The following is a 15811-nucleotide window of genomic DNA, read 5'->3' as shown; positions in this document are numbered from 1 at the left end:
TCAAACCCAAAAGCAGAGTCTCCGGCCACTGTATTAGAGACACCCTCCCTCTACAAGCCCCCTTTCTGATCAGTGGTCAGTGTCCGACCTCTGGGCATTTTTGGATGGAGAACACGCTCCCAACACTGATGCATTTAGAATAAAATCACACCAGCGCTGCCGAAAATAGTTCACTTAGCGCCATCCCACCATCGTGTGAATGTGGAGACTGGTCACTCCGGCCAGGAACTGACCTCCCATGAGTGTCTGATAACTGGACACCTTCAATTAAGCGCATTTTCTCAACCTTTCAGTACAAAACAAGTCAAGGCAGCGCTGGCCCAGGGGTCAGCGGACCCCTCTAATTTGTTAGTGTGAACCCGACAGATCCTGTCGCACCACAGTGTCTCCTGACGGGGACCTGAACCGGGAATTAGCGAGTGGAAGTCACCCGGGATAAGCGTGCAGATAAATGCCGTGAAAGGTTTAAGTACAAAGACCGGAGTGAAATTGCTCTCAAGGCGTCCTCACGGGCCCCGGAGTAGAGTGGAGTCTGGAAGAATCACGGTCTGGGAGGTGTGTGTGTGTGTGTGTGTGTGTGTGTGTGCTGGGGGGGGGGATCTTACATGCTGCTCCCTGTTGGACAGCAGCGAGACTCCCGCAGCACGGGGGGCGGCGCATAGGAGGCGCGGAGCGGGTATATCCAGCGCCCCAGACGCGCTCCGCGCCGCACTCAGCGCGGTCCCGGGACCTGGAGGGTCCATCAGTACCCAAAAAAACGGACGATAATCGGATTGTACAGGTTCTGGAAGAAGAGGGAAGATCTGAAGTTGCGCTTGGATACAAAGGATCACATTTGGAGAACTTTTGAAATAATCTGGGGACTCCTTTGGACACCCTCGTTTCCTCTCTCTCTCTCTATCTCTCTCACTCTCTTTCTGGATTGCGCGTCGGGTTCCGAGCTGGAACCATGTCGCACTGCGATCGGAGCCCCGGACGCGAACCGACCCGAGGCTGAAGACCCGCTCCGCTCCGCCCCGGCCGGGATCAGAGAGTCCTTCCCTCCGAGGGATGGTGCAGGAGTCCTGGCGCTCGGGAGCAACTCGGCGGCTCCTCCATCAGACGCGTGTCTTAACCTGGGGGGCAAGAGAACTTAGGAGGAGATGAGGAGCGCACAGGTCTACTTCCTGCTGTGTACTTCGTACCTGCTGCTGTTCCTCACTGCTGAGGTAACGAGCGTGTGTGTGTGTGTGTGTGTGTGTGTGTGCGTGTGAATCTAAAATTAGTGATGGCGTGATCAGTGGGTTCGTGTCTAAAGTGTCCAGCCGGCAACGCGAGTGCGTGTCCGCATGCGTAAAGCGTGCGTGACAGGTCGAGTGTTGCGCGCAGCGTGGAGGTGGGTTTTTTGGGGCGGTTTCGACCCAATCTTAAGTGTTTTTTGCGACAGGCGCACACCACGCTGAGTCGCGTCCGGCGTCACGTCGCCAGGAGTATGACCCGGCACCTGCCTGGGTCCGTCTGCGCCATTATTCGTGGCCCAGATTGCGCGGCCTTCGTCTTCACCCCCCTCCCGCTGTCCCATGACGGCGCCACAAGCGCACGTCGCGGAGCAGGTTTTGGGTCGAAACCCCCTCAAAAGCATTTTCTTTTAAATGTCCTGGCACTTTGTGCGCAGAGTGTGGATATATATATATATATATATATGTATATATTTCTGGTGCAAATGTAAGCTTGTAACTGTGCGTCCCGCCCGCCTGTGAAGGAGCTGGGGATCCCGCAGGAGCTGATCGAGCGCCTGTCCCACAGCGAGATCAACAGCATCAGCGACCTCCAGCGGCTGCTGGACATTGACGCCGTAGGTAAATCCAGCTCTCTGAACTTTTTTACCCAAGCCTCATCCAAAGGAACCCGGCATGCAATAAAAACCAATTTCCCGTTTTCCTTAAAACGTGGTGTATGAGAGATGCTACAATGGACGTAGGAAGCTTGGTTTGAAACCACCATGTGCCATGACTGAGGAAATTGATAGACTCCCTAGGAATTTGGGGGAAAGCAAGTCATTACTTCGGTGTATCAATAGATATTTCAGTCCTTCCGTGGCGGCTGTACAGTTTATGCAATGGGCCCCCTCGATAAGATCGTTCCTTGAGTTTCCTTCAGCTTGCAGCATTTCCCTTATTCAGCAACGTTAGCTCTGCCTTAATCATTTTTTTTTTTTCAAATGAAATATATAAGGAGCGGTTGTCTGCAGGTTAATGGGTGTAGTGTAAGTGGGCATTCGGCCGTTCTCGGGGGTCACCTTTCAACCCCGGGGCCCTTGGTGCTCCACTGCTTTGCTTTCTCGAATGCAGGGCCCTGGCTGTCCAATTTGGGTTTTTTACGTTCTGCAGTTTTTGAGCTGTGTCTTTTGGTTACTAGACTGAACGACTGGTGTGGGATGTTTCCAGGGCAACTGACTCACTGAAACTCTTTTAAAGGAAAAGGAAGTGATCCTGTGGTCAGCCCCGGATGGTCAGCCCGAAGAGGTCAGGATGCCGTGGAAGTGAAAGGATTTGAATGCTCTGAAAGAAAGTGTTGTTTTTGTGTTGTGGGGTGTAATTTGCATGGTGTTTATATATATATATATATATATATATATATATATATATATATATATATATATATATATATGTGTGTGTGTGTGTATGGGATGCGAGCAGGGCTGGTGGAAGGAGCGGAGGGCTGGGTCGGCTGCAGCAGACGGGCGCAGCCCCGCAGCTGAGATAAGAGGCGATAAGTGCAGCTGCGCACACAGGGCTGGTCTGGAACCAGTTGCTAGTCGGGCTGCGGTGGGCTGGGTGTTTGGCTGGGTTCCTCCAGCAGGATTCACAGCCATGGGTTTCCTTCATGAACTCACCCGGAAAGGAGAATGAGAGACATTAGGACGAAGGGCCTTTCTTGTGAGCTGCTGGAAACTTCAGAAACCCTCAAAATGCTAAGCATGTGTGACAATAAAAGCCAGAAAGTACATTTTAAAGAATATAATTCAGCTCATATTATACGATCTGCTGTTCTTTTGACTTGTGAAGCACTTTTTGACACACATCTGAGGTGCATTACATCAGGTCCTCGGTCCGGTGTGTGTATAAAAGTGTGTATAAAATTGACACGAAATGTTCCTGTCAGTTCAGACCTCGAGAATTAGGCTTAGTTATGATAGGGCTGGTTACCTGTCTACCATGCTTCACTTTTCATGTGTAAACTGGTACAGTGCATGTGAGTGTAATGCATTTGTGCAGTAACATATATATTGTGCAGAAATATATATTCAGCACTGAGTCAAAATTCCAACTGTCATCAAAAACTTTTACTAACATAAAAATAATTAAACATACATATATATATATATATATATATATATATATATATATATATATATATATATATATATATATATATATATATATATATATATATATATATATATATATATATATATATATATATATATATATATATATATATATTTGGATGGGGGGTTCCACAAAAAAGGGTTCAACAGTGAATTTTTTTTCCAGAGCTGTGTATGCAGTATTGGACCTAGAACAGAAAAGACCTTACAAAGACCTCTACCAGTATTATATTGTTTTTTTATCTAGACCTAGAATGTAAGTTGACAATTTGCACAAACATGTCTACCAAATTAATAATAATTAATCCATTTCAGATTTAGCGCTCGTTTGTGTGCGGTGTGTCTCGGTACACTCTGTACAGAGAAATGTTAAATTGGTTGAACAGGAAATAAAATGTTTAGCCAGAAGCAATAAATTCAATGGCATGTTTAGCCATGTCTAATTAAAATCATCCTTTTCTTACGTTGACTGGAGAGCTTGACTCACGTCGCAGTTCAGTTGTCCAACCCCACAATGCATTTCTATGAGCAGTAAAGGCCCCGTGTGGCAAAAGTGACCATAAGTGTTGGCTGATTGTAGGACTGAGGGAGTGTTGATGGCTCGAGTGGTGAGAGTAAGGGACACTGGAACGTCTTATGGCAGGACAGTGTTAGGCAGTGTTGGTGGTTCCGTGGGTTCGCGGAGGCCTGGTTCTAGGTTTTTGCGCCACGCCGCTTGGTTCTGATTCACACCTACGGCAAGATCACAGCGACTGGACTGGCACACAGCCGGGCCCTTATTGCCGCGCTGAGAGCAGATAGCACCTGTTCCCCTGTCCTCCCCACGGAGAGGGAGTGAGGGAGGATGGGATGGCGCAATGCTAATGGGGGTAATTGAGGGGGCGGCAGTGCGACGCTGGTCCATCGCTGTAGAGCCTCTTTCAGCGCGGGCCGCTGGCCTGTCGCCATTCCCAATCACCTGTATCTCGGGCCGAGCCGCTTTCCCTCCGTGCTCCCTCCCCATCTCTCCGTTTTTTCTCTTCTGTGGTGAAAGGAGCGAGGGAGTATAAAAGAGGCCTTTATGTCTGAGCTCCATTCAGCCACCAGCATCACGCTCTGCTCAGCCCCAGGGCGGCGGGAAGGAGGTCAGGGGTATGGGGGGGGGGTGGCAGTTGATGGAATAAGGGAGACAGACAGACTTAAAACACACTTGTATGACTTCTGTGTGTGTGTGTGTGTGTGTTTGTTTGTGATCCACATCTCTTCTGCTGCTCACACATGCTGCATATAGCGATCCTGTCTGTGGGGGTTGAGTACATGCACATGTGTGTCACGGTGTGTGGTGTGCCTGTAATCATGGCCATTGTGGGGTCGTGTCTGTGTGTGTGGTCGTGTGTGTGTGTGTGTGTGTGTGTGCCCTCCTGCCACAGCAGCAGAGTTCCTTCTGTCTGTGCTTGATGATGTCATCACCCCGTGTCTCGCGCTCATTAAGCAGCCGAGTTCCCCCATTAGCCCTGCTGACTAACCTGCGCCATTGTTTGCTGTGGCAGCCAAAGGAAATGATCCAGTCCCTCAGTTAGCAACACCCAAACCGCTGCAGCGCTGCGGCCCCACTGCTAGGCTTGGGGTGGGTGGTTAAGGGGGGTACGGGGGTTCGGTGGCGAGGTGAATTTCAATAGACTCATTGTGCCAGCGTGCAGGGCTAAATTAGCGCCTGTGAAAAGTGATATATACCCTCCCCATTTCATGTGTGACATGGAAATAACGTGGCTGCCTTGTGTTTGAGGTACAGGAAATGAGGTCATCGAGGAGCCCAAGCAGAGGCATCACAAGAACTATTCCCACGGTTACCACGGTTACTCGGACCTGAAGAGCTCACAGGTCCACCGCAGACGCAAGAGGAGTGTGGGTAAGACACACACACACACACACACACACACACACAGGCTCAGCTTTGTGTTGTCTCTGCCAGTAACTGATCCTAAGCTCCTCTTCTCACTCACTTGTCGGCTGATCCAGCATGGATCAGACTAAAATATCTGTGTTGAACCGGGCGAGCGTCACCGCCTGTGCTTCCTAAATGATGTCACTGATCCAGGATCACACTCTAAACTGTATAATACTGATTTAAGGCAATAAAGCTGATCCCAGGTTACTAGTTTCAATACTAATGCAATCCTCACAACCTCCTGGTTCCAGTGCCAGTGTTGGTCAGTGGGATGAGAGACACGTCAGTCCAGAATTTGAAAGGATAACGCAATAAAGAAAAACAAAAACGGAAGCTCATTCTGGAAAATGTTTATGGCTCCGCCCCCTGTGTCGGTCACATGGGACAATGAGCATTCAGCAAGATCAAGTCTGTTTACAATGACTCACTTTTAATGCTCTATTTCTCTTTCCCTGACCGGCAATTTCGAACCTTTTTGTTTTTCCAGCCGCTCAGGTAAAATCCTGAACCACAAGTGGTTTTTCGGTGAACGTCTGGGTATTTTCCCTTATTGAACCAAAACACTCATCGGTGGAGACAGACAGATTACCACAATTGAGCGGTTAAAAAACAATCCCTTGAGGGAACTTTGAATGAGCAAATACAAGAACAAAGAACAAAGAAAATATTACTATTTAATAGCAAATTCAATATGGATGGCACAGGATCACAATAGTATTGGTATGGTTCTGTTATGGAATCTCAGCGTATTTGATTATTATATACTTGGTGAGTATTATTAAAATTAAGCTAAAAGTCCCATTCAGTCAATAAAAATATTTATCATTTGGCGGTGGGCACAATGACACCGGGCAGGATCGATTCCATCCACAGCCCCTGGCCGCGACCGCTTCCGGCAGAGTGCTGTGATTGACGCCATGCCTGAATCTGGCACCGGGCGAAAAATATATCCCTGAGCGAGGAAATTCCAGACATTCAGATTTCCATGTCGCCGCTTGTTCGGGCTCAGAGCTGGGCTGACTGCTGAGGTCTGGCTGTGACTGGGTTATAGGGTGCAGGAGATTAGCACGGTGGTGTGTACAAGTTTAGCGCACAGTAGATCAGCATGTAGCATGTTTGTCCATTCTTTCCATTGTGCATGGTCTGTGCAGCAGGGTGCAGTTGTGGCCAGTATGTCGTCTTGCAACACCATACACACTCAGCCCTGTGTGACATACTCAGTGCATTCCCAGGGATAGCATGTTGTATTCTCCCCTTCATTTCTATGTCCGATGCGAAACACGCCCCACGTCAGATCTAATAATAGCTCCCTTTTTAAGTTCAATTTGACTCGTCCAGAGGCCGTAACCTGTGCAGAGAGCATGTTCAGAGCTTCTTTTCAAGTGACTGGCCCCAGGAGGAAACACACACACATCTTCGTCTTTCTTTTTCGTCTTTTAAAGCCAGGCCACTTTTGTTGGTGCAAGATACAGGAAAGGATTTGGACAAAGAGGCCATTTGTTCGGGCACTTAGTGCAACACTGTGTTCTCAAGAGTTCAAGAGTGAAGGACAAAACACGTTGATAGATTTCCTTCATTCTGTCCGTTGGGCCTCATTAACACCTTGCTTTACCGTTTGATCTGTATCTGCATATGCAAACATGGGCAACCTTGTAAACATACATAGGCATGAATCTGTAGATACTATGAAATAATTATAGTAAAATTATCAATTACATGACATGTTTCTGACAGGCAACTTTTTCCAAAAATCCTTCATTTTAGTAGAGCTTCATGGCAATTCTGAATGAAATACAAAGTAAATATGCAATGAAAATTATGATATTAGGAATCTCAATGTATTCCACAGAATATACAGTGCATTTGCTGCATATTTACTGAACATAATCGTATGTAAATGTGATCCCGGTCTTCAGCAGCATGTCTTACAATATTTTTTTCCTGCTGTGCCCTTGTCGGGGTCTCCGTTCCAGAGGAGGCAGTTCCAGCCGTGTGTAAGACGCGGACGGTGATCTACGAGATCCCGCGCAGCCAGGTGGACCCGACGGCCGCCAACTTCCTGATCTGGCCTCCGTGTGTGGAGGTGAAGCGCTGCACGGGATGCTGCAACACCAGCAACATGCGCTGCCACGCCTCCCGCAAGCACCACCGCATCGTCAAGGTTCGTGGAGAAAACACCCTGTCGGTAGGAAACAGATGTACAGATGAGTAATAATCCTGGACTGGGCTCTTAAACAAACACGCAGAGACACACAGTAGCCTTCTGAGATACACCGATATTGCTGTTTGCTTAACACTTTACCGGCATGATGAGTACTTTTTCTGCGTAAAATGGGAATAAAGGTTGTGAAGAGTATCTAAAATCATATTTTTAAAGGTGATAAAAGGTTATGATTGATGGTTTCTGGATGCCTACATGCATTTCACTGTGTCCATATTCAGCCAATTAGGCACAACCTTGCAATCTAGCCCAATCATGCAATGCAATTTAGTCCAATCACTGCAACCTCTCTACAAAATTTGCTTTACGATTACCAACCGCAATGTTCATTTTACTGAAATGAACACAACTGGTGAAACACCTCAACATGCACTGCAACATTCTGCATTCTTTCCCCCAGTAGTGTCCATGTATTCATGTGTGTCTGTGCTGCAGCCCTCACAGGGTTTATAAGTCACTGCTTTATCTATTTATTTACAGTCCTTCTTTTTCCCTTTCCCCTCCATCCATCTTTTTTTTTTCCCCTCCCTTTAATCGTCCCTTTAAAAAACACAGGCCCAGACAAGCCCACGCTGTTCACACCACATGCAGTAAAAACCCTTTAAATAGCGCCAATCTGGCTGCTCTGCCTCTGTATCTGTGTGCACTTTGCTCTGTACGGAGCTGAGTGTATGGGGGGGGGGGGGGGGGGGGGGGGGGGGGGTGTCGGGTGTTGGGTGTGGTCACTGCACAGGCTGGAATTTGCCGGTTGATGGATGGACGGAGCAGATAAAGCCGCCGCAGATGAGGGAGGGAAGTCGGGAGGTTCGGGTGAAGTGTTTTCCTTTTGATGGGTCTTTACGGGACTTTGGGCATGTTGGTACTTTACACCCCCCCACCCCACACACACACCCCTCCTCTACTCATTCTCATGGGTCATTAGGTGCAGTGGATTTGACAGCCTGTTTGAAGTTGTTTGTTTTACAGTCCTAAGTGTGTATCTGTGGGTGTAGAGTTCACTACAGAGATAATACTGACCCTCTTACCATGGCTCTTTATTCTTCATCTGTGTGGCATATTCTTTGTGTGTGTGTGTGTGTGTGCGCGCGTGCTGTCGGTGGGAGTGGGGCCCGTGTGAAATGTGTGTGAGGGTGACGTACATACAGTGTGAATGATGTATGAGTGGCATCCTGCAGGTTGGAGAGAAAGAGCAGGAGAGGCCGAGGGGCAGAGCGGTGCTGATGAATGGGCAGGTCAGCGGGTGGTGGATGTGGGCTCTGCTCCGTCATTTCTCTTTATTTTTGTCTCATCAGTCTTTTCTTCACTGTTTGTGTTGAACTGGCCACTCCCACTGTTGCACGTTAATGCAATATATATTATCCTCTGTGTAAGCATTATTAATATGCTGGTGTATAATTGATTAGTCATGGATGAAGTTTAATACTGTTAATACCCTTTAATACTGTTTTTTAAGTGGGAAAATTTAGAGCAGTACATTTTTCTTTTTTTTTATTAAATTCAGAATCAGTGAATCAACAGTGTCAAGATAGTGTTATATTCCCATTCCTACTATCAATTTGTGAACAAGTTCTTGAGACCTCATAACCCATAGATTTTCTGTTGGTTAATAAAATTTAGAGGATTTTTTTATTATTATTCAGGGGCTTTTGACACATGTACAAAAAATGTTTTTATTCTTGACAGCTGATGAGCATGTGTGCATGTGCACAGCCAATTTAATTAAAATTATTCTCTTTCGTTAAGTAAAGTAACAGCACTCTAAATACATAACCGTGTGTGTGTGTGTGTGTGTGTGTGTGTGTGTGTGTGTAACTGCTCATTACTCTCTGTGTTGACAGACTCTATAGTCTATCACATAAAACCCTATTTACCTGCTGTAATCACAGCTAGTTTTCTCTTCAGCTATACACACACTTCCCCTCTCACACTTTGAAGCACACCCCTCAGGGTGAATAATTTCACTCCTCGGTTGTCTGAGATGATGGCTGGTCCCCACGAGGATGAAACCGGTGTGTGTTGTATTAAACTGTTCCCTCAGTCAGGGCACCGCGTTGCCTCATCGTCTCGTTCACTGGTTTTCGGCTCCCGCCGCCACCCCCAAAATCCTCTGTTACTACGGCAACCAGCCAGGCGGAGAATGTCAGGTCCTGGTTTGTTCTTCTCGGAGGTTCGGGGCCCACCCCCCCACCCCTGTTCGTCCGCGCTGGACCTGGATCAGACCTGCATCTGGGTGGCTAATTTGGCCGCTGACGAACGAGCGGGAAATCCACCTTGTCTGTTTATTTTGTTTGATTGTGATTGGCCGTTCCTGACAGAAATTGACTGTGCTGTGAATCCTGCACTTGTCTGGCTTGGAAAAGCCCCCCCCCCCTCAGGGGAATTCCCAATCCCAGTTATCCCGACTGGGACAATGGGCTCCACAGTGCAGGGACTGGTGTGGGGGGTGGTTCCGATTCCCAGAACCCCACAGGTTAGCAGTCGAGCTCTGGGCCGGATCGGGTGTCGCTCCCGTATCCTTTCCCAGGATGCATTTCTGTGTTGTCTAGAGGTTGCATGGGCCCCTCTGGCTGAGTGTGTGTCTGTGTGAGCATGTGAAAGTGTGTTTCTGCGTGTGTTTACACAGTAGGACGCTGAAGCTGAATGCGAATTAGAAAAGGAAAATAAGCAGTGATTGGTCGGAAGAAGCCACATGGGGCTTCAGACGGAACGCAGCTCTGCTCTGACCCCATCATGACCTTTAACCTCCAAAGCCTCCCACTCTACACGTGACTACAAACACAGCGGAACCGGGTAATTTCCCGGGGACTAAAGCTGAATGAGAGCGAGGGAGTTGTGATTGTATAGAGTGTGACACACTATACCTGCCAGCAGAAATGTGGAGCTCTGTGCATTCAAGAGTGTTTGTTTTTGTGTAGTTGTGTGCTAAAATTGCCACTCGCACACACTCACTAGAAGCACTTGTTTTTGTGTCGGGGTTCATATATGAACATGGTTAAAGATGCTTGCTGCAGATTAGAGAGCATTGTTTTGAAGAACCAATAGACGTATCAGGGGTGAAAGATTGTGTATCGTGTGACCCCCCCCAGATTGCCATCAGTAGCATACACTGTTACGACCCACTCGTGAGTCAGAAAGTTGTGTAGCGTGAACTGTAGAGCAATCCAGCAAATCTGGCCTAACTACACATTGCTTAACTTTAATGTGAGTATATCTCTCTGGAGACACTCTCTTGTCCATGCAGGTTAAACTGGTCCCATTTTGACTTTGATAAGTAACACATGAACTTATCTTCTCTCTCTCTCTCTCTCTCTCGTTCTCTCACGCTCTCTCTGTTAGAGGAGGAGTGAATGAGGAATGTGCCCTGAATGCACACGCAAACACAGAGACAAACACACCGAGACAAAACACACAAGTCATCAGACTGAGACATGTCACTCATTCACACATGCGTGGGCACATCCAGACAGTCAGAGTCCACACACACACACACACACCACTGAGCTGTTTACACATATACCACCTGCTATCTGCCTATCTCTCAGTCTAGCACACGCTTTCCCTCTTTTCCCTCGCTTTCTTGTAAAAGCCATGACGTGGAGAGACACGGTGTGTGTGTGCGTATGCATGATTGGTACAGTGGAATAATGGTTCCTCGACTTGGTGCTAGCTTCTTGGGTGTGAGTCTGTGTCCGCGTGTCTCTGAGTAGGATGTAGAACAGCGTATGTGGGACTGTAGGAGGAGGCGGGACGTCGCTGCTGGGAGGGGCTCTTTTTACTGGGAGGCTGTGAGAGGGATGAGACGGTTTACTTTACTTTACTTTACTTTACCTTACTTTATTTAGCAAACGCTTTTATCCAATGCAACTTACAAGAGGAAGACACCAGCAATTCTCGTTCGATTTCTATCAAATAGAAAAAGTGGTTTGCTCACCAAACCACTTTTACATACAAAGCTGACTGTAGCTCAACGTGTGTGTGTGTGTGTGTGTGTGTGTGTGTGTGTGTGTGTGTGTGTGTGTGTGTGTCTGTGTGTGTGTGTGTGTCTACACAGAGGCATAACACAGCTGTCACACATAAAACCAGCAGCAGTCAAGAGAACAGGGCGACTGAGTTCAGAGCTTTTTATGAGCAAACTCGTGCAACACACACTTAGACAAATATATTCATTTTTTATACTATATTCAATACACACATACACAATATTGCTTACATATGTCTTTGTGAGAACCTAGGTTAATCATTATGTATCATTAAAGTAAGGATTTCTGTTTTAATTTTTATGGACAAGCACTTTTCCATGTGGGGACCAGAACACATACAGCATAATCATACACACAGCACACGTATCTAATGTCAGATATTATGAACACACAGTTCACGCACACGTTCTACAAACACACACATGCACACGCATTCCACAGTGAGGTTTAAGACAGGCCTGGTGATTACACACACAGTCTGTGCCCTCTGCGATTAACATCCCTCTCTCTCTCTCTCTCTCTCTCTCTCTCTCCCTCCCTCTCTCTCAGGTGGCGAAGGTTGAGTATGTGCGGCGGAAGCCTCGGTTGAAGGAGGTGCTGGTGCGGTTGGAAGACCACCTGGAGTGTGAGTGCACCTCTCATCATGTGACGGAGCATTCGGACACAGACTCAGGTGGGCGCAGGGTCCTTCGCACCACAGTTGTGCTGTGGTGGTTTCTGTTGTCCTGTGGACCAAGTGATCGACGAGTGTGCCGCCACACCCATCGACCTGCTGGTGTTGCACAACCCTAAACCCATTGTGTGTCCATTTTGTTGAGGTGTGCATGTGTATTTCCGAGTTAGTTAGTGTGTGTGTGTGTGTGTGTGTGTGTGTAAAGGGAGGGAGCTTGCTGGCTCGTCACTGCACTCTGTGTTCAGGTCACTGATAACGCTGCTAAAGTATTTATAGTGTGTAATTATAAACTGCTCTGCCCCCTCCCCTCTCTGGGGGCTGTTTTTGCCTCTTTCTACTCTCTGTTCATTAACCCCCTCAACTACCACCCCCCCGCCCCAACTAACCCACGCTTGTGTTGCAGGCCGCCGTGGGGGGAGGGGCAGGAAGGGCAGGCTCAGAAAGCTCAGGCTTCAGCAGACGTAGAAAAAAAAAAAAGAAACTTAAAGTAAACGCAGCCGGAGCACTCACCTGGACAGGTAGGACTTTGGTCACATGTTGACTCCGCCTGCCGCCATGAGCCAATCGGGGTGCAGGAGAATGCCACTGGCCGATTGTGGGGGACACGCACTGCCACCAGCCGACTGCCTTAATCTGAAGCCTTGCCTGATGCGTGCGTGTGTGTGTGTTTTTTTTAAATGTTCTCCACTATCTCGCATTGACGATGTCACTGTCCTGTCACTGTCCAAAAATCCGTCACTGTTTCACGGCCTCGCATGCTTTAGCCGCTTAATCACAGACGGTCACTGACCCGGGGGCTGGACATGCTGTGAAGACGATTCTTGGAAGGAGTTCCACATCAGAGCTGCTCTGAACTCTACATGGCACTGTCACTATGGCAACAGCAACAATCATAATCTGTATCTACTATAAACAAGTGTGGCTGAGCTGAATGAGGCTTTGTCAAATTCTCACACACACACGCAGTGTTTATTGCAGCTGAATGTACAGCAGAGTTCAAAGGTCAAGTCTGAGACCTTTCATACAAAGGACTTTAAATTTGACTAGCGTGCTAGAAATAGTACAGAATCTTACAAATTACAACTTACATTGTATACAAATTTTAATTATATATATATATATATATATATATATATATATAAGATTATATATATTATCTTATTTGGCCTATCTTGACAGTCAAATAATCTGATGGGTTATTTTTTTTATCAAGTAGTTTCCACATAACATTTCCACCATGATAGTGCTGTTTACCACATGATCAATAACAGAATAACTAATCGGCAACTATTTTAATTATCTGTTCAATAGTAGTTGCAGCCTGAAGTCACATACATAATATTTGATTTGATCAGTGACCTTTTTACATAATATATTTCAAATCTAATTAGAACTTACATATTTCCCTTTAACGGTTTATCATTCTGGATCTTTGGTTCTTGCAGCTCTCATGCAGACTCCCTCAAAGAACGTTTCTACACTTTAAATTAATATGATCATAACCTCCGGCTTGTCTCTTTTTTTTCAGTGGACGTCAGGTGAGACAAGGTGGCAGCTGACACTTCGCAGAGGGGAGGAGCCAGAGACAGGAACTCACCTAGCTTGGACAGCTCACTGACCCTTGAACCTTGACCCCACACCACAGCCTTTTGCAAAAAAAAAAAACAAACAACAATAATAAAATGACAGAATATTGTAAAATGTGACTGAAGAGACCGAAACGCCAAAGCCACGCCCCTGAGCAGAACCGTATTCCACTTTCACTTTAATGATGAGAGTGAGGAGGAAGAAGAGGATTGATTCGTGTTTGGGAAGGGGGCAGAGGAACGGGACGGGCACGCGCCTTTATTTCTGTGATTTCCAAACAGGAAAAGACTTAAAAAGGACAGATGAGAGAAGCCCGCACTCCGGACAGATGGGAGGGGAGAGGATGATGGGAACGCCATGGACTCTTCAATTGAAAGAGGCACAGATTGCGGCTACAGGCCATCCCTCCTTGTCTCTTGACTCCTGCGGGACAGACGCTCCACCGCCGGCTCCGGAGGCCGTTTTAGCTGCTGGTGAAACGAGGGGCTTTTCTTTTGCTGTTGTTGTTGATTATTACTCCACTGCGTATATATAAGCGTCTCAGAGCAAGGGACTCCACTGCTGTGTGATGAGCCGACAGGCGAACAGTAAACAGAAGAAGCTTTATTTTTGTTAAAATATATTATTATGCTCTCTTATATTCAAACAGGATGTGTGTTGTTTCTTCCCTGTCCCTGTGATGAAGTGTGAGTGTGACTGAGTGTAAAAATTACGGAATGAGTTGGTTAAGACAATTACACACACACACACACACACACACACTCTTCAGCTATCTCTGACGGTGCTGCCAGTGGCTCTGCATACGTCAACACATAGCCGCTCAGTACAGCCTGTCAATCATCTTACTTTCATAACATTTAAACCTGTCAATCAGCCAATCATCTCCATCATAACATTTAGCACTATCTCCTCATCAGAACACAACGCCCCGCTGACAACCTAGTTTCACCTCAATAACATTTCTATCAGCTGATTCGCCCATCAAAATGTTACAGTAAAGCGATCAGCTGACCTTCCCGTCCTCACATTACAATGCGCAGTACAATGTCCACTCGTCATGTAATTACCGGATGACAGTGATGCTGCATCCCTGTTGTCACAGTCCAGCACTCCACTGGCAGCCTGGGGCCATTAGGGTGACAGGCTATAGGTGCTGGATAGACAAAGGCTGTAATTGGTGCTATGTTATATTATATTATTTATACATGCATTTGCTTCCTGTTTCCACTGCTCTCATGCACACACACTGAAGACCAGGGACCACAGCTTTATGAAATATAATACATCACTAAGCTTTGTTCTTGATGTTTTTGTTTTTTTTTTTACTTTTTATTTTCTTTATTTGCCTCCATTGGAAAAACAACATTGATTATAATTTATATATTTATGGTTCCAATAATGAATATATTTCAGCTCATTAAACTTTGAAACAGAAATTGTGGCTGTGTTCTTGCTGGGATCCCCAAAATTATCTGAATATTCCCTGAAAATGTTGTTGACCAGCATGGGAAGGCTACCACCCAATGGCCACCCATTTTATTCCTTCTAACGTTGGTGCCTTTTCAAGGCAAAGTGTCGTACCGCTCGTGCGAACAGAAAAGTCAAGCACATTGTTGTCATTTTTTGGCATCATTTGCCGATCGTTAAAGATTCTTTATCATCATAATATGACACCTAGCATGGTGATAAAACGGTCTGGCACAGATTTTACTGCGCTCGTCTTGGACAATGTTGCATGCAATAAACCTGTGCGAGTTGCATGGTTCAGGCAATAAAGTTTGGTTTAGTTTTTGGTTTGGGCAGCAAAAAGTATGGAAATTGTCTACTTTCTGACAATCAGACATGACACAAAGCTGGCCGAAGACAACAGAAGAGAAAAACGAGTGAAAAAGACACTAAGGAGAGAGAAGAAAGGAGGTGGAGGCCAATGGAAGCTGCAGGAGAGCTTTCAGCAGCCAGGGGACGGAGAGAGGGAGAGAGACATTTCGGTCATGTCCTCTTTATTGTGATTAACAAAAGTGGGGGTCAAGGCTTGGGGTGTGTTTTGTGTGTG

The 15811-nt window shown here is 46.6% G+C and overlaps 1 protein-coding gene across 4 annotated transcripts; it reads left to right on the top strand.

The window, feature by feature from the left end:
• The first annotated feature begins 690 nt into the window (after positions 1 to 690).
• Positions 691 to 13864, top strand: pdgfab (platelet-derived growth factor alpha polypeptide b). 4 transcript variants are annotated; one of them, XM_028987780.1, is made up of 7 exons: positions 691 to 1208; positions 1742 to 1838; positions 2457 to 2504; positions 5142 to 5258; positions 7271 to 7458; positions 12048 to 12171; positions 13700 to 13864. In XM_028987780.1, the coding sequence occupies exons 1-7, from the start codon at positions 1143 to 1145 to the stop codon at positions 13711 to 13713; spliced, it is 654 nt and encodes a 217-aa protein (XP_028843613.1). In that variant the 5' UTR covers positions 691 to 1142; the 3' UTR covers positions 13714 to 13864. The 4 variants fall into 4 exon arrangements, with proteins under 4 accessions (XP_028843613.1, XP_028843612.1, XP_028843615.1 ...); XM_028987779.1 differs by having other exon boundaries at positions 5136 to 5258; XM_028987782.1 differs by lacking the exon at positions 2457 to 2504.
• The last annotated feature ends 1947 nt before the right edge of the window (positions 13865 to 15811 follow it).

Source organism: Denticeps clupeoides, chromosome 7, assembly GCF_900700375.1.
Source record: "Denticeps clupeoides chromosome 7, fDenClu1.1, whole genome shotgun sequence".
Lineage (NCBI taxonomy): Eukaryota > Metazoa > Chordata > Actinopteri > Clupeiformes > Denticipitidae > Denticeps > Denticeps clupeoides.
Note: the sequence above shows the minus strand (reverse complement) of the source record. Positions and strands in the feature narration are given on the sequence as shown.